The sequence below is a fragment of the Cuculus canorus genome, chromosome 37, assembly GCF_017976375.1.
Source record: "Cuculus canorus isolate bCucCan1 chromosome 37, bCucCan1.pri, whole genome shotgun sequence".
NCBI classification, from domain to species: Eukaryota; Metazoa; Chordata; class Aves; order Cuculiformes; family Cuculidae; genus Cuculus; species Cuculus canorus.
The window spans coordinates 1,151,530-1,168,788 of NC_071437.1; the positions used below are offsets into that span (position 1 = coordinate 1,151,530).

Sequence of the window (17,259 nt, forward strand, 5' to 3'; positions counted from 1 at the left end):
GGCCTAAGAGGGAGGAGGCGTGGCCTAAGAAAAAGGGGCCTGGGGGGGGGTTGGGGGCAAATGGGATTGGGGGGTAGATGTGGGGTTTGAGGGGGCACATGGGGGGTTTGGGGGCAAATTGCCAGTGAGGGGGCCCGGGGGGGGCAAATGGGGGGATTGGGGGTGTAAATGGGGGGTTGTGGGGGCAAATGCGGGATTTGGAGGGTCAAATGGGGTGTTTGGGGGCAAATAGGCATTAGTGGTGTTGGGGGGGTAAATGGGGGGTTTGAGTAGTTTGGGGGGAAGTCGGAGTGTTTGAGGGGGCAAGTGGGGGGTTTGGGGGTGTGGGGGGCACTGCGTGCAGCAGGAGTCTGGCTGAGGGAGAAGTGGGCGTGGCTTTGGGAGAAGGGGGCATGGCCTGGGAACATCAATGTTCCAGGATGGGGCGTGGCTTGAGGAAGGGGGCGTGGTATGACCCTTTATAAGGGTCCGGGGGGGCTGCGGGGGGCTCAGAGTGCACTGAGCTCTGGAGGAGGAGGATCCCCTCCTCGCTCCCCCCCGAGCAACTGGGACCCCAGAATCGCATCCTGCTCCCACCGCTCCTCATGGCTGCACTGCTGCTTGGAGCCATCCTCACCCTCCTGAGCGCCCCATGGGTGAGGGGGGGGGGGTCCCCAAAGGATGGGGGGGGTCCAAAGGATGGGGGGGGGGGGCAAAGGATGGAGGGTCCCCAAAGGATGGGGAGGCGTCCCCAAAGGATGAGAGGGGTCCAAAGGATGAAGAGGGCGTCCAAAGGATGGGGGGTTCTCAAAGGATGAGAGGGGTCTCAAAGGATGAGAGGGGGGTCCAAAGGATGAGAGGGGGTCTCAAAGGATGACAAGGGGGTCCCCAAAGGTTATGGGGGGGGGTCTCAAAGGATGAGGGGGGTGTTCTGGGGGTGTTTTAGGGAGGAGTCTCTGTGGGTCCTGGGGGTGTTTGAGGGGGTCCTGGGGGGGTGGGTGGTAGGTCAAGGGGGTCTCAGGGTGTCCTGTGCGTGTTTGGGGGGGTCCTGGGGTGGAGTTGGGAGGTCAAGGGGATCTCGAGGGGTTCTGGAGGTGTTTTGTGAGGGTTTCAGGAGGTCCTGAGGATGTTTTTTGGGGGAGGGTTGAGGAGGTCCTGGGGGGGAAATTGGGAGGTCAAGGGGATCTCGAGCGTTCTGGGGGTGTTTGAGGGGGTCCTGGGGGGGGAGGGGTGGGGGGAGGTCAAGGGGGTCTCGAGGGGGTCCTGGGGCTGTTTGAGGGGGTCCTGGGGGGGAGTGGTGGGAGGTCAAGGGGGTCTCTGGGGTTTCTGGAGGTGTTTTGGGGAGGGTCTCTATGGCTCTCTGACCCCTCCCGCAGACGGAGGGTTCGGGAGAGCTGGAGCTGCGGGTGCTGTGGGCACGGGGGGAGGCGGGGGGTCCATGTGGGGGTTCCCCCCCCCCCTCCTGCCTCCTCCTCTTCCGCCTTTGCCTTCGCCCACCCGGGGGGGGCGGATGCAGTCTGGGGGTCACACACAGCCCCCCTGGACCCCCCCCCACCCCAAGGGCCCCCCGAGTGCTGCGACTGCCTTTTGCCTTCCCATGGCCGGTGAGGAATCCCCCAAACTGACCCCCTAAACTGCCCCCAAACCTGATGTCCCCCCCAAACTGCCCCCCCAAACTGCCCCCAAACTGCCCCCCAACCTGATCTCCCCCGCCATACTGCCCCCACCCCAAATTGCCCCCCAACCTAATCTCCACCTAACTGCCTCCGACCCCCCCAAACTGCCCCCACCCCGAACTGACCTCCCCCAAACTGACACCCCAAACTGACACCGCGAAGCACCCTGACACCCCCCCCCAAACGTGCCCCCCCACTCTGACCCCTCTCACATCATTCCTGGCACCCTCAAAGGGACACAGAATTACACCCCCCTTCTCCCCCAGGGCACTGTGTCCCTCGTCATCGAGTCCTGGCGGTTGGATGAGGCCGAAGGCTCCGGGGGTGAGGGGGCGGGGGGCAAGTGGGGGACTTAGGGGTGGCAAAGGGGGGGTTTGGGGGGACTAGTTGGGAGTTTGGGGGATTTGAGTGGGCAAATGGGGGGTTTTGGGGGGATAAATAGGGGGTTTGGGGAGCAGATGGTGGGTTTGGGGGGCAAATGGGGAGTTTGGGGTGGCAAATTGGCACTGAGGGGAGGTTGGGGGGCAGCTGTGGGGTTTGGGGGTGTTTTGGGGGGTTTCTGACGCTGCTCCCCCCCAGCCCCCCCGATGCGGCTGTTGGGCCGCGCACGGTCCCGGTGGCGGTTGGTTCCAGGGGGGCCGTGGTGGGGGGGGACCGGGGGGGGCCTCGTTTTCCGCGCCCGCCTTCGCTGCCGCCCCCCCTCCCGCGGCCCCCACTGTGCCCCACAACCCCCCCCAAGGCCCTGCTGGACCCCCCCTGCCTGCCCGGAGCCCCTCCACTGCCGCAGCCGCCGTGAGTCACACCCTGAGCCCCCCCAGAACCTATGGGGGACTCTAAGCACCCCCCAAAGCACCCTGACCCACCCCCAACCTATGGGGGACCCTGACCCCCCAAAGCACCCTGAGCGCCCCCCAGAACCTATGGGGGACCCTGAGCCTCCCCCCAAAGCACTCTGACCCCCCCCCCGAACCTATGGGGGACCCTGACCCCCCCCAAAGCACCCTGAGCACCCCCCCGAACCTATGGGGGACCCTGACCCCCCACAAAGCACTCTGACCCCCCCCAAAGCACTCTGACCCCCCCCGAACCTATGGGGGACCCTGACCCCCCCTAAAGCACCCTGAGCCCCCCCCCGAACCTATAGGGGACCCTGACCCCCCCAAAGCACCCTGACACCCCCCGAACCTATGGGGGACCCTGACCCCCCCCCAAAGCACTCTGACCCCCCCCCGAACCTATGGGGGACCCTGACCCCTCCCAAAGCACCCTGAGCACCCCCCTGAACCTATGGGGGACCCTGACCCCCCCGAAGCACCGTGAGCACCCTCGAACCTATGGGGGACCCTGACCCCCCACCCAAAGCACCCTGACACGCCCCCGAACCTATGGGGGACCCTGACCCCCCCAAAGCACTCTGACCCCCCCCCCAAAGCACCCTGAGCTCCCCCCCCCATCACCCATGGGTGCCTCTGACCCCCCCTGTCGCCCCCCCAGGTGGCTGCCAGGACCCCTGCGCCTCTCCCTGCACCAGTGGGGGCTCCTGCATGGTGAGTGGGGACTCCCCCTGTCACCCCATTGTCAACCTGTGTCATCCCAGAGCCCCCGTCACCCCATTGTCACCCCGTTGTCACCCTAGAGCCCCCCATCACCCCAGAGCCCCCCATCACCCCATTGTCACCGCATGTCACCCCAAAGACCCCCCACTGTCACCCTGTGTCACCCGAGCCTCCGGTCACCCTATTGTCACCCTGCGTCATCCCAGAGCCCCCCATTGTCACCCATTGTCACCCCAGAGCGCCCCCCCCTTCCCCCATCACCCCATTGTCACCCTGTGTCGCCCTGTTGGCACTCCATTGTCACCCTAGAGTCCCCCTGTCCCCCTCATCACCCCCATGTCACCCTGTGTCACCGCAGGGTCCTGGCTGTGCCCCCCCTGGTGCTGCGGTGCCACCGGCAACGACTCCATCTGTGTCCCTGCTGTCCCCGGCGGTCGCTCTGAAGGCCACGGTGGTGGCACCGGTGGCTCTGGAAGTATTGATGGCACCAGCGGTGACACCACAACCACCGTCAGTGGCCCTGGTGGCACCGATGGCCCCGGTGATGGCCCCGGAAGCACCGTCGGTGGCTCTGGTGGCACCCATGGCCCCGGTGGTGGCACCCGAAGCACTGTCGGCGGCCCTGGTGGCACCAATGGCCCCAATGGTGGCACCGATGGTACCAATGGCCCCCGTGGTGGCGCCAGAACCACCGTCGTCGGCCCTGGTGGCCCCAATGGCCCCTGTGGTGGCCCCAGAAGCCCCTTTGGTGTCTCCAGTGGCCCCGTCGGTGGCGTTGGAGGCTGCGGCAATGTCCCCGTCGGTGTCCCCGTGCGCGTTGGGTCCCTGTTTCAACGGGGGTTGGTGTGTCCCAACCTCCAGCACCGGCTACACCTGTCGCTGCCGCCATGGCTACCGCGGCTCCAACTGCGAGCGCCGCGCCGACCGCTGCCACCACGGCCTCTGCCTGCACGGTCAGTGCCACCAACAGCCTCCAGATCCTCCACATCCCAGATGTCCTTGAGATCCTCCATGTCCCCAATGTCCTCCCAATCCTCCACATCCCCAACATCCTCCACATCCCCAATGTCCCCCCACGTCCCCAATGCCCCTGTGGTGTCCCCTCAGGCGGCCATTGCCAGGACCTGGGCCGGGGTCCCCTTTGCAAATGCCGCCCGGGTTTTGTGGGCCGTCGCTGCGAGATCAACACCGACGACTGTTCTCCGAATCCTTGTGCCAATGGTGGCACCTGCCAAGACGGCGCCAACGCCTTCACCTGCTCATGTACCCTCGGCTACGCCGGTCCCACGTGCCGCCATCGCGCTGATGCCTGTGCCTCGCGCCCGTGCCTCCACGGCGGCACCTGTTTCACCCACATCTCGGGCCTCGTCTGCGCCTGCGCCCCCGGATTCATGGGCGCCCGTTGTGAGGAGGAAGTGGGGGGCACCCCCAGACCGCCCCGTGCACCCCCTTTTGCCGTTGCCGCTCTGCTGCCTCTCGCCCTTGTGGCGCCCACTGTCGCCCTCGCCGTGGCCGCCCGGCGCCTGCGCAGGTCAGAGAGGGGCTTTGGGGGGCACCCCCTTTTTGGGTGATCCCCCAAATCCTTTGGGGGGTTTTGGGGTCTCCCCCCTCCACTTTGGGGGCTTTAGGGTCTCTCCTCCCTGTTTTGGGGTCTCCCGCTTTTGCTTTGGGAGGTCTGGGGGTCTCTCCCCCAAGTTCTGGGGTTCCCCCCCTCTGCTTTCGGGGGCTTTGGAGTCTCCCCCATCTCCTTTGGGGGGTTTGGGAGTCTCTCCCGCCCGTTTTTGGGGGGTCCCCAGTCTCCTTTGGAGTCTCCCCCCTCTGCTTTGGGGGATTTGGGGGTCTCTCCCCCCCATTTTGGGGTCTCCCCCCTCTGCTTTGGGAGGTTCGGGGGTCTCTCCCCCCTTTTTTGGGGGATCCCCCATCTCCTTTGGGGGGCTTGGGGGTCTCTCCCCCCATTTTGGGGTCTCCCCCTTTTTGGGTGGTTTTGGGTTCCTCCCCTTTTTCGGGGTGTTTTGGGGTATCCCCCTCCTCTTTTTGGGGTCCCCCTCTAATTTTGGGGTGTCTCTCCGCAGCAGCCGCTCCACGCGCAGTGTAGGGACCCCGGTCAAGAGCCCCCCCGGGGGAGAGCAGCCGCCCCGCGCCACCCGAGTGAGATCCCCTCTGGTGCCCTCCAAAACCCTTTTGTGCCCCCCAAACCTCCTTTGTACCCCCCTTTTTGTGCCCTCCAACTCCCTTTGTGCCCCCCAACTCAATTGTGCCCCCGCAAAACCTTTGTGCCCCCCCAAACCCCCTTGTGTCCCCCCTTATGCCCCCCAAAACCCCTCTGTGCCTCCAAAAAACCTCTGTGCCCCCAACCCTTTGTGCCCCTTCAAACTCCCTTAGACCCCCCCAAATCCCCTTTATGCCCCGCCTTGTGCTCCCCTGATGCCCCCCAAACCCTTTTGTGTCCCCCAGTCCCCATTGTGCCCCCACTTTGTGCACCCTCTTATGCCCCCCAAACACCTTTGTACCCCCGCCTTTAACCCCTTCTCTCCCATAGGTGTGACCGGCGCTGATGGAGCCCCTTTGGGGGGGTGGGGTGTCAGGATTGATACCATTAAAGCTCTTGGAGGCGTTGATCTGAGTCTGATGGGGGGGGGCGGGAGGGGGCGGGGCCAAAGGGAGCGCGCAGACTGTGTGGGCGGGGCCAGAGGAGAGCGCGAGGCGATGTGGGCGTGGGCAGTGGGAGGGGCGTGGTCAGATAATGTAGCGTCAAAGTGGGCGTGGCCTGATCGAGGGGGCGGGGCTAGAGGAGCTATGGGATGGGTCAGAGCACTATGGGGTGTCTGTGGCGCAGCTATGGGTCAGCTCGGGTCCCTGTGTGGCATCTTGAGTTGCTATGGGGCAGAAGTGGGGCAGCGCTAGCCCTATGTGGGCATGGCCAGTCCGAAGGGGCGTGGTCAGACGAGCGCGCGACGCCGATGTGGGCGTGATCACGACGAGGGGGCGTGGCCACAAATGAATGAACCGTATAAGTGGGCGTGATCGCCTCAGACGGGGGATGTGGTCACGTGAACGCGCGGTGCCGTGTGGGCGTGGGCGTGGCTAAACGGAGGAGGACCGCGTTGGGGACTGAGCGGAGGGAGCGGAGTCGCGCGGAGCGGAGAGTGGGGCACAGCGGCCATGAAGTGAGGAGATGGGGGGGGGGGGGGGGAAAAAGCGGGAAAACGGAGCATCCTGAGGGGGGAGGCGGGATCCAGAGGGTTCCACGGGGCCAAAAGGACCTGGATGAGGGGGAGAAGTGGGGCTGGAGAACCTCCTGAGGTCCTACGGGGTCAAAAGGACCCGAATGAGGGTGAGAAGTGGGGCTGGAGAACCTCCTGAGGTCCTACGGGGCCAAAAGGACCCGAGTGAGGGGCAGAAGTGGTGCTGGAGAACCTCCTGAGGTCCTGTGGGGCCAAAAGGACCCGAGTGAGGAGGAGAAGTGGGTTTGGGCAAAGGAATCCAATGGATCCGTCGGGTATTGTCCTCTCCATAGGCTCAACATTGATGGTCTTCTTGTCGTCTTTCCCTATGACTACATCTACCCCGAGCAGTTCTCCTATATGCAGGAGCTCAAGCGGACCCTGGATGCGAAGGTAAGATGGGATCCATTGGGATCAGTTTGAGATCCTTTGGGATCCACCCAACCCCGCTGGGTGATGCCAATGCTCCTATAGGGCCATGGTGTCCTGGAGATGCCATCAGGGACCGGGAAGACAGTGTCACTGTTGTCCCTCATCGTCGCATACCAACGGGTGAGTGGGTGGTGAGTAGATCCTGGCGGATCCCACCAGATCCCGGAGGATGGCAGCGATGTCCCCGTTTGTTGCAGGCGCGGCCGCTCGATGTCACCAAACTCATCTACTGCTCACGAACTGTTCCAGAGATTGAGAAGGTGAGAGGACATCCTGGTGGGGTCCATCCATGGAGAGGAGATCCCAATGGAATCCATCCTTGGGGATGTCCCAGGAGGGAGTTCCCGATGGAATCCATCCAAGAGGGAAGGAGTTCCCGATGGAATCCATCCAAGAGGGAAGGAGTTCCCGATGGAATCCATCCAAGAGGGAAGGAGTTCCCGATGGAATCCATCCATGGGGGAGGGAGATCCTCATTGAATCCATCCACGGGGGAGGGAGATCCTCATTGAATCCATCCACGGGGGAGGGAGATCCTCATTGAATCCATCCACGGGGGAGGGAGATCCTCATTGAATCTATCCACGGGGGAGGGAGATCCTCATGGAATCTATCCACGGGGGAGGGAGATCCTCATGGAATCCATCCATGGGGGAGGGAGATCCTCATGGAATCCATCCATGGGGGAGGGAGATCCTGATGGAATCTGTCCATGGGGACATCCTGGGAAGGAGATCCCAATGGAATCCACCCATGGGGACATCCTGGGAAGGAGATCCCAATGGAATCCACCCATGGGGACGTCCCAGGAAAGAGATTCCCCCCTATAGCAGATCCCGAGAGATTCCGTGGTGTCGCGGTGGTTCCCAGAGGATCCACTGAGTGCCACGTTCCCCGCAGGTGGTGGAGGAGCTCCGGAAGCTTCTAGATTTCTACGAGAAGGAGTTGGGCGAGAAGATCCCGTTCCTGGGATTGGCGCTGAGCTCCCGCAAGAACCTCTGCATCCACCCCGAGGTACCTCCGGGGGGATCCGGTGGGAGGATCTGGTGGGGATCAAGTCCCCGCAGTGACACTGGCTTTGGCGCAGGTGTCGTCCCTGCGGTTTGGCAAAGAGGTGGATGGGCGCTGCCTCAGCCTCACGGCGTCCTACGTGCGTGCCCAGCGCCAGCACGACCCCAGCATCCCCGGCTGCCGCTTCTACGAGGTGAGTGATTCCCGGGATCCCAGCAGGATCCCAGTAATCCTAGAGGGATCCCATTAATCCCAGTGGGATCCCATTAATCTCAATGGGCACTCAGGGGGTCCCATTAATCCCAGTGGGATCCCATTAATCCCAGTGGGTACCCATGGATCCCATTATTCCCAGCAGGCACTCAGCGATCCCATTAATCTTAGCAGGATCCATTAATCCCAGCGGGCACCCAGGGTTCCCCTTAATCCCAGTGGGATCCTATTAATCCCAGCGGGCACCCAGGGTTCCCCTTAATCCCAGTGGGTTCCCATTAATCCCAGTGGGCACCCAGGATTCCCATTAATCCCTGTGGGTTCCCATTAATCCCAGCATGCACCCAGGGATCCCATTAATCCCAGTGGGATCCCCTTAATGCCAGCAGGCACTCAGGGATCCCATTAATCCCAGTGTGTTCCCATTAATCCTAGCAGGCACTCAGGGATCCCATTAATCCTAGGAGGCATTCAGGCATACCATTAATCCCAGTGGGATCCCATTAATCCCAGCAGGCACAAGGGATCCCCTTAATCCCAGTGGGCACCCAGGGATCCCCTTAATCCCAGCGGGATCTCCTTAATCCCAGTGGGCACCCAGGGATCCCCTAGTCCCAGCGAGCTCCCCTTGATCTCGTTAATCCGGTTGGGATGGCTCCGGGCTCTCTGGCAGGATTTCGACACCCACGGGCGTGAGGAGCCAATCCCGTTCGGTGTCTACAACCTCGACGACCTCAGAGCCTTCGGGCGCCGCACGGGCTGGTGCCCCTACTTCCTCGCCCGATACTCAGTACGGTGGGATCCAGGATCTGCTCTGGAGGAGAGAGTGGCCCTGGAATCTGCTCTGGGGTGGGATCTCCCTCCCAGGATGTCCCCAGGGATGGATTCCATCGGGATCCTCCTCTCCCATGGATGGATTCCATTGGGCTCTCCCTCCCATGGGAGGTTTCCATCATGATCTCCCTCCCGGGACACCCTCAGGGGTGAATTCCATTGGGATCTCCCTCCCATGGATGGATTCCATTGTGATCTCCCTCCCATGGGTGGATTCCATTGCGATCTCCCCCCCAGAATCTCCCCATGGATGAATTCCATTGGGATCTTGGGATCTTCCGTCGTCCCCCCCCGCCCCCCCGGGTGGATTCCATGGGGATCTCCGTGCCATGGGTGGATTCTGGCGGGATCCCTGCTCTCCGGCAGATCCTGCACGCCAACGTCGTGGTTTACAGCTACCATTACCTGCTGGATCCCAAGATCGCTGACCTTGTCTCCAAGGAACTCGCCCGCAAATCCGTCGTCGTGTTCGATGAGGCCCATAACATCGGTCAGAGGTTGCCCCGACACCCCATGATCCCGACACCCTGTGACCCTTTGATCCCAACACCCCATTTTGCCGTGATCCCAATACCCCATTTCCCCATGAACCTGGTACTATGTTATCCCATGATCCCATGATCCTGACATGTTATTATTCCATGATCCTGATACCATGTTATCCCATGATCCTGAGCCCCCCATTATCCTATCATCCCAACATCCCATTATCCCATGACCTCAATATCTCATGATCTCGACACTTTTTTTATTCCATGTTGTCTTGTGTTATCCTGCGTTTGTTGTCCTGTTGTCTTGTGTTATCCTGCGTTTGTTGTCCTGTTGTCCCATGTTATCCTGCGTTTGTTGTCCTGTGTTGTTCTGTTATCCTGTTTGTCCCGTGTTGTCCCACATTATCCCGTATTGTCCTGTGTAATCCTGCGTTTGCTGTCCTGTGTTATCCTGTGCTTGTTGTCCCGTGTCGTCCCATGTTATTCTGTGTTTGTTGTTCTGTGTTGTCCTGTGTTATCCCGTGTTGTCCCGTGTTTCATCCCGTGTGGGCTCTGGTGTGGTGGTGGCGCAGACACAGTGTGCATCGATGCGATGGGGGTGACGCTGACGCGCCGAACGCTCGACCGCTGCCACAGCGCTCTGAACACGCTGCACACCAACATCCAGCGGTGACGTACTGGGAATGGAGGGAACTGGGAGCACTGGGAGTGGGGAGCCAGGGGGTACTGGGAACGGGGAGCCAGGGGGAACTGGAAGCACTGGAAATGGGGCTCTGGGGGAACTGGGAATGGGGATCTAGGGGGAACTGGGAGCACTGGTGCTGGGGCTCTGGGGGAACTGGGAATGGGGATCTAGGGGAAACTGGGAGCCCTGGTGCTGGGGCACTGGGAGCACTGGGAGTGCTGCCCCCCCTCAGGCTGAAGGAGACGGACGCGCAGCGGCTGCGGGAGGAGTACCAGCGGCTGCTGGAGGGGCTGCGCCAGACGGGCGCTGCGCGCGACACCGACCTCTTCCTTGCCAACCCCGTCCTGCCCGATGCCATCCTGCAAGGTGGGGGGCACTGGCTCTTTTGGGGGTGTCCTGAGCCCCTTTGGGATGGTCCTGAGCCCTTTTGGGGGGATTCTGAGCCCTTTGAGGGGGCCATGAGACCTTTTGGGGGGTTCTGATCTATTTGGGAGCGTTCTGAGCACTTTCGGGGGAGTTCTGAGCTCTATGGGGGGGGTCCTGAGCTCTTTGAGGGGGTCACAAGCGTATCCAAGGGGGATATTTTGGGGACCCCCTCACCCTTTTTTCCCCCCAGAGCCCATTCTGGGCAGCATCCAACCATCCGATCACTTTGTGTGGTCCCTGATTGGGGGAGTTCTTTGGTTCCTGGTGGGATTTTGGGGTCCCTTTGCCCCCCCTTTTACCCCAAGGGGGGCTTTTTTCAGGTCCCCCTCACTCTTTTTGCCTCCCCAGAGTCCGTTCCGGGCAGTATCCGTACGGCCGAGCACTTTGTGGGGTTCCTGCGGCGGCTGTTGGCATATCTGCGGGCAAGAGTGCGGGGGCCACGCGTGGTTCAGGAGAGCCCTCCTGCCTTCCTCAAGGACCTCTACGAGCGTGTCTGCATCGACCGCAAGCCCTTACGGTGAGGGGAGCCCCCCTTTTTGTCCTGTGTCCCACCCTTTGTCTTGTTCCGCCAATTCTTTGTCCTGTTTCCCCATCCCCAGGGATTGGACCCCCCCTACATCTGGGACCTCCCCATAGTCCTGGAACCCCCGGCGCCACCCCCCCCACCCCCCTTCCCCCTATGTCCCTGACCCCCCCCGACTCTGTGGGTGTCCCCATGTCTCTGCCCCCCTCTTTGCCTCCTCAGACTCTGTGATCCCCCCGAACCCTCCCTTTCTCCCCCTTTCCCCCCAGGTTCTGTTCTCATCCCCTTCTCCCCCCATATCTCTGCTGCCCCTGACTCTCTGCCTCCCCTTTTCCCCCCACATCTCTGCTCCCACGACTCTCTGCCTCCCCTTTCCCCCCCCATATCTCTTCTCCCCTCATATCTCTGCCCCCCCCGCCCAGACTCTCTGCCCCCCATGACCCTCCCATTTTGCCCCCCCCGCAGGTTCTGTGCTGAGCGGCTGCAGTCGCTCCTGCGGACGTTGGAGATTGCAACCATCGCCGACTTCACCCCTCTCGCGCTCCTCACGACCTTCGCCACCCTTGTCAGCTCCTACAGCCGAGGTGGGGGCTCTGGGGTGGGGCAGGGCACAAGACCCCCCCCATCAGCTCCTGGAGCCGGGGGGGGGGTGGCGCATGGGGTCCCCTTATCAGCTTTTACAGTGAGAGGGGGGGCACAGGATCCCCTTATCAGCTCTTAAATTGAGGGAAGCACAGGATGCCCTTATCAGCTCTTACAGTGAGGGAGGCGGGTCACAGGATGCCCTTATCAGCTCTTACAGTAAGGGGGTGGGCACAGGATGCCCTTATCAGCTCTTACAGTGGGGGGGGGCACACAGGATCCTCTTATCAGCTCTGACGGTGGGGCGGGGGGGTGGCACAGGATCCCTCTTATCAGCTCTTACACTGAGGGGGGAGCACAGGATCCCCTTATCAACTCTTACAATGAGGGGGTGGGGTACAGGATCCCCTTATCAGCTTTTACAGTGAGGGGGGTGTTCTGGGGGGGGGCGAGGGGGGGGGGGTCCCTGTGTCCCTGTTGTCCACCCCCCACATTTCTTCCCCCCCTCCTCAGGTTTCACCATCATCATTGAACCCTTTGATGAGCGAAACCCGAGTGTCGCGAACCCTGTCCTGCACTTCAGGTGGGGGGGCTGGGGGGGGACCCTGGGGCCATGGTGGGGCCACGGGGGTCCCCGGTGACGCAGGTGTCCTCGTCACAGCTGTATGGACGCCTCCATCGCCATCAAACCCGTCTTCGAGCGCTTCCAGTCCGTCATCATCACTTCAGGGGTGCGGCTCCTGCTCCGTATTCCCAATATCCCCCTTGTGCCCCCCACAATGTCCCTCTTGTGCCCTCTATGTCCCCCCAGTGCCCCCCCAATGTCCCCAATATCCTTCTTGTGTCCCGCTGATATCCTCCTTGTCATGCCCAGTGTCCGCAGTGTTCCGTGTCCCCCTCCTTGTCCCCCTGTGTCCCCAGTATCCCCCTTGTGCCCCACCATGTTCTCCCAATGTCCCCTTTTTGCCCCCTATGTCCCCCCAAAGTTCCCAATATCCCTCTTGTGCCCCCCATGTCCCCGCAGTGTCCCCCTTGTGCCCTCCCATGTCCCCACAATGTTCCCAATGTCCCCTTTGTGCCCCCCTCATGTTGCCAATATCCCCTTGTGCCCCCCCAATGTCCCCCTTGTCCCCCCCGCCTTGTCCTCCCCAGTGTCCCCAGTGTCCCCTTTTCCCCCCCAGACTCTCTCCCCGCTGGACATGTACCCCAAAATCCTGGATTTCCGCCCTGTTACCATGGCAACGTTCACCATGACGCTGGCCCGGACCTGCCTCTGTCCCATGGTGAGGGGACAGGGGGACACCCTAGTGTCACCAAAGGGGTTCACACACACACAGGGACCCCATTGTCACTGTGTCCCCTGCCCACAGATTGTGAGTCGCGGCAACGACCAAGTGGCCATTAGCTCCAAATATGAGACCCGCGAGGACATCGGTGAGGGAACAGATGGACTTGTCCCCCAATGTCCCGAATATCCCCAGTGTCCCCCAATGTCTCCTCGTCCCCAGCTGTTGTGCGGAACCTCGGGGCGCTGCTGGTGGCACTGGCGGCCGTTGTCCCCGATGGCCTCGTTGCCTTCTTCACCAGTTACGGCCACCTTGAAGCCACTGTGGCCGCCTGGTACCAGCAGGTGAGTCCCTGCCCCATGGTGACCCATGGCCACTGCACTGTTCCCCCTGCCCCACGTCGTCCCCTGCCCCACATCCCCCCTGCCCCAGTCGTCCCGTGCTCCACATCGTGCTCCACAGGGGATCCTGGAGAACATCCAGCGCAACAAACTGATCTTCATCGAGACTCAGGATGGCGCTGAGACCAGCGTTGCCCTCGAGAAGTACCAGGAGGTGTGGGGGGGGGCACTGGGAGCACTGGGGGGCACTGGGATGGGAATCCCCAGCGCTGGGTGGCACTGGGGGGCGTGTCCCCAGGACTGGGAGGCACTGGGATGGGAATCCCCAGCACTGGGGGGCACTGGGATGGGTGTCTCCTGCACTGAGGAGCACTGGGAGGCACTAGGATGGGAATCCCCAGCACTGGGGGGCACTGGGATGTGTGTCTCCTGCACTGGGGGGCACTTGGGAGCACTAGGATGGGTGTCCCCAGGACTGGGAGTCACTGGGATAGGAACCCCAGCACTGGGAGGCACAGGGAAGCATTGGGAGGCACTGGGATGGGAATCCCCAGCACTGGGGGGCACTGGGAGGCACTAGGGTGGGTGTCCCTGGCACTGGGAGGCACTGGGGGGCACTGGGATGGGTGTCCCCAGCACTGGGGGGCACACTGGGAGGGGCACTGGAAGGCACTGGTAGAGGGTGTGGCTGTCCCCCTGCAGGCGTGTGAGAACGGTCGCGGCGCTGTCCTTCTGTCTGTGGCCCGAGGGAAAGTGTCTGAGGGCATCGACTTCGGTGAGGGGACAGATCAACATGGGGACAGGGGGACAGATGGGGACAGAGGGGATGCTGAGTCTCTGTTCCTGTCCCCGTGTCTGTCCCCCTGTCCCCGTGTCCGTCTGTCCATCTGTCGCCCCCAGTTCACCACTATGGCCGTGCTGTCATCATGTTTGGGGTTCCCTACGTCTACACCCAGAGCCGCATCCTGAAGGTGTGGCGCAGCCGTGGGGCACAGGGGAAGGAGAGGGGGATCTGTGGGGCACAAAGGGATCCGTTGGGATCTGTGGGGCACAAAGGGGTCAGTGGGGATCCATGGGGCCTCAGAGGATCTGTGGGGCACGAAGGGGTCAATGGGGATCTGTGGGGCACAAAGGGGTCCGTGGAGATCCGTGGGGCACCAGGGGATCCATGGGGCACAAAGGGATCCATAGGGTGCTATGGGGCACCAGTGGATCTGTGGGGATGAGTGGGGCCCCAGGGGGTCCATGGGGATCTGTGGGGCACGAAGGGATCTGTGGGGATCCAGGGGGATCCAGGGGATCCATGAGGATTTGTGGGACCCCAGGGGATCTGTGGGGCACAAAGGGATTCAAAGGGATCTGTGGGGCTCCACGGGATCTGTGGATCCATGGGATGCCCAGGGGATCTGTGGGGCACAAAAGGATCTATGGGGATCCTTGGGGCACAAAGGGATCTAAGGGGATCTGTGGGGCTCCAGCAGCTCCATGGGGACGCAGTGTCTCTGTGGGTTGCCCCACAGCTGCCCCATCTCTCCGTCGTGGCTACAGGCGCGGCTGCAGTTCCTGCGGGATCAGTTCCAGATCCGAGAGAACGACTTCCTGGCGTTTGATGCAATGCGCCACGCGGCACAATGTGTGGGGCGGGCGCTGCGTGGAAAAGCTGACTACGGCCTCATGGTCTTCGCTGACAAGGTGCGACCCATGGTGGATCCCGGGATATGGGATTTGGAGGTCTGGGGGAGCCCAAAAGATCCCAGGATATGGGATTTGGGGGTCTGAGGGAGCCCAAAAGATCCCGGGATATGGGATTTGGGGGTCTGGGGGATCCCCTGGGATCCAGGATGGGGATTGGGGGTCCCAATGGCTCCTGTGATCTGGAATTTGGGGGTCTGGGGGATCGCCCGGAATCCAGGATGGGGCTGGGCAGGGATCGGGGGGTTCCATGTGGATTGCAGCATCTCCGGGGATCCCCGCAGCGCTTTGCCCGCGCCGACAAGCGTGGGAAGCTGCCGCGCTGGATCCAGGATCACCTGACAGATTCCAACCTCAACCTGACGGTGGACGAGGCTGTACAGGTCGCCAAGTTCTTCCTGCGCCAAATGGCTCAGCCGTTCCGGCAGGTAATGGATCCCACATCCCGGGATCCAGCGACAGAGATGAGGGAAGGGGGGTCCTGGGGGGCCCTCAAATGATCCCGGGGGTCACTAGAGAGGTCTTGGGGGTCCCTACGGCGGTCCTGGGGGGCTCTCAGATGATCCTGGGGGTCACTAGAGGGGTCCTGAGGGGTCCTGGGAGTCCCTCAAATGATCCTGGGGGTCACTAGAGGGATCCTGGGGGTCCTGAGGTGTCCTGGAGGCCCCCAAATGATCCAGGGGGTCACTAGAGGGGTTCTGGGGGTCCTGAGGGGTCTTGGAGATCCCTCAAATGATCCAGGGGGTCACTAGAGGGGTCCTGGGGGGCTCTAGAAGGGTGCTGGGGGGACCCTGAAATGATCCTGAGGGTCCTAGAGGGGTCCTGGGGGTCCTGAGGGGCTCTAGAGGGATCTTAGAAGGGTCCTGGGGCCCCCCAAATGATCCAGGGGGTCACTAGAGGGGTCTTGGGGGTCCCTCAGATGATCCTGGGGGTCCTAGAGGGGTCATGGGGGTTCTGAGGGGTCCTGAGGGGCTCTAGAGGGATCTTAGAAGGGTCATCGGGGTCCCTCAAATGATCCCGGGGGTCACGAGAGAGATCTTGGGCATCCCTAAGGGGGCGTCCTGAGGCGTCCCAGGGGGCTGTAGGGGGATCTTGGGGGCCCCTCAAATGATCTTGGGGTTCCTAAGGGGGTCCCTAAGTGGGTCCGTCCCTCAAATGATCCTGAGGGTCCTAGAGGGGTCCTGAGAGGCTCTAGAGGGGTCTTAGAAGGGTCCTGAGGGGCCCCAAGTGATCCAGGGGGTCATTAGAGGGGTCCTGGGGGTCCCTAAGGGTGTCTTGGGGGTCCTGGGGAGTTCTAGAGGGGTCTTCGAAGGGTCGTGGGGGTCCCCCAAATGATCCTGGGGGTCCTGAGGGGCTCTAGGGGGGTTGATCCCATCTCCAGAGCAGATCCCGAGTTTGGGAGGGGAATCCCATCCCAATTCCTGGAGGGGGTGTGGGGGGGGTCCCAGTCAATCCTAGTGGATCCCTCATTGTTGCAGGAGGACCAACTGGGGCTGTCGCTGCTGACTCTGGAGCAGCTGCAGTCAGATGAGGTGCGGGAGCGGATCGAGCGGATTGCCCAACAGGTCTGAGCCGGCAGCGGATCCCGGATCCCTGTTGGGATCCTCCTCTGTCACCAAAGCAAACGGATCCCCCTCCTCCAACTCCTGGATCGGAGCTTCATCCTCCTCGGGAAACCAGATCCCCTTCACACACGCCAATCGGGGGGGATCCACACAATTCGGAGCAGGATCCAGATCCCCCAGATTTAGAGCGGGATCTGGATCCCCCCCAATTTGGAGCAGGACACAGATCCCCCAGCTCACTTGGAACAGGGCTGGGCTCCCCTTGATTCAGAGCAGGATCTGGATCCACCCAATTCAGAGCAGGATCTGGATGCCCCACCTAGCTCGGAACAGGGTCGTGATCCCCCTGATTTGGAGCAGGATCCGGATCCCCCTGATTTAGGGCAGGATCCAGATCCCTCTGATTCAGAGCAAGATCCAGATCCCCCTGATTTGGAGCAGGATATGGATCCCCCCAGTTTGGAGCAGGATTTGCTGCAATTCCCTATTTTTTTGTACTTCCCTTCCCCCAATAAACGGGGACCCCCGGCTTGTTCCCTGCTGTGTTTCTGCACCCCCTGAATCGCTGCTGGGGACCGTAGGGAACCCCCCATTTCATAGGGAACCCCACTTAGGGGTCCGTGGTATCCCAAGATGGGTCCTGGTGGGCTCTAAAGGGTTCCTAGAAATGTCCTGGGGGGTCTCTTAAAGGTTCCTGGGGGGTCTCTTAAAGGTTCCTGGGGGTCTCTTAAAGGTTCCTGGGG

The 17,259-nt window shown here is 62.0% G+C and overlaps 2 protein-coding genes across 8 annotated transcripts; both read left to right on the top strand.

Moving 5' to 3' along the window:
* Nucleotides 1-584: 584 nt before the first annotated feature.
* Nucleotides 585-5,825, top strand: LOC128850018 (delta-like protein 3). Its single transcript, XM_054052837.1, has 9 exons — nucleotides 585-635; nucleotides 1,356-1,583; nucleotides 1,922-1,979; nucleotides 2,235-2,447; nucleotides 3,150-3,202; nucleotides 3,570-4,164; nucleotides 4,319-4,742; nucleotides 5,284-5,359; nucleotides 5,751-5,825. Exons 1-9 carry the CDS (start codon nucleotides 585-587, stop codon nucleotides 5,754-5,756), a joined length of 1,704 nt encoding a protein of 567 aa, XP_053908812.1. The 3' UTR covers nucleotides 5,757-5,825.
* Nucleotides 5,826-6,269: 444 nt separating this feature from the next.
* On the top strand, nucleotides 6,270-17,051 carry LOC128850051 (general transcription and DNA repair factor IIH helicase subunit XPD). 7 transcript variants are annotated; one of them, XM_054052968.1, is made up of 23 exons: nucleotides 6,270-6,378; nucleotides 6,729-6,828; nucleotides 6,910-6,987; nucleotides 7,065-7,127; nucleotides 7,768-7,881; nucleotides 7,955-8,071; nucleotides 8,765-8,881; nucleotides 9,292-9,415; nucleotides 9,989-10,085; nucleotides 10,334-10,467; nucleotides 10,876-11,044; nucleotides 11,516-11,634; nucleotides 12,146-12,215; nucleotides 12,294-12,363; nucleotides 12,814-12,915; nucleotides 13,003-13,066; nucleotides 13,141-13,262; nucleotides 13,381-13,473; nucleotides 13,962-14,034; nucleotides 14,160-14,230; nucleotides 14,808-14,951; nucleotides 15,236-15,379; nucleotides 16,430-17,051. In XM_054052968.1, the coding sequence occupies exons 1-23, from the start codon at nucleotides 6,374-6,376 to the stop codon at nucleotides 16,520-16,522; spliced, it is 2,283 nt and encodes a 760-aa protein (XP_053908943.1). In that variant the 5' UTR covers nucleotides 6,270-6,373; the 3' UTR covers nucleotides 16,523-17,051. The 7 variants fall into 7 exon arrangements, 6 of the variants coding, with proteins under 6 accessions (XP_053908943.1, XP_053908941.1, XP_053908942.1 ...); XR_008447536.1 differs by having other exon boundaries at nucleotides 9,292-9,422; nucleotides 9,989-10,467; nucleotides 15,297-15,379; XM_054052966.1 differs by having other exon boundaries at nucleotides 9,292-9,422; nucleotides 9,989-10,467.
* Nucleotides 17,052-17,259: the final 208 nt, after the last annotated feature.

Excerpts from the sequence above, each read along its gene's own strand:
- LOC128850018 (XM_054052837.1), top strand. The coding sequence starts at position 585 with ATGGCTGCACTGCTGCTTGGAGCCATCCTCACCCTCCTGAGCGCCCCA. Across the intron at positions 636-1,355 it reads CCCTCCTGAGCGCCCCATGG|ACGGAGGGTTCGGGAGAGCT; the intron begins GTGAGGGGGGGG and ends CCCCTCCCGCAG. Across the intron at positions 1,584-1,921 it reads CTTTTGCCTTCCCATGGCCG|GGCACTGTGTCCCTCGTCAT; the intron begins GTGAGGAATCCC and ends CTTCTCCCCCAG.
- LOC128850051 (XM_054052966.1), top strand. Across the intron at positions 11,045-11,515 it reads ATCGACCGCAAGCCCTTACG|GTTCTGTGCTGAGCGGCTGC; the intron begins GTGAGGGGAGCC and ends CCCCCCCCGCAG. Across the intron at positions 12,916-13,002 it reads GGACCTGCCTCTGTCCCATG|ATTGTGAGTCGCGGCAACGA; the intron begins GTGAGGGGACAG and ends CCCTGCCCACAG.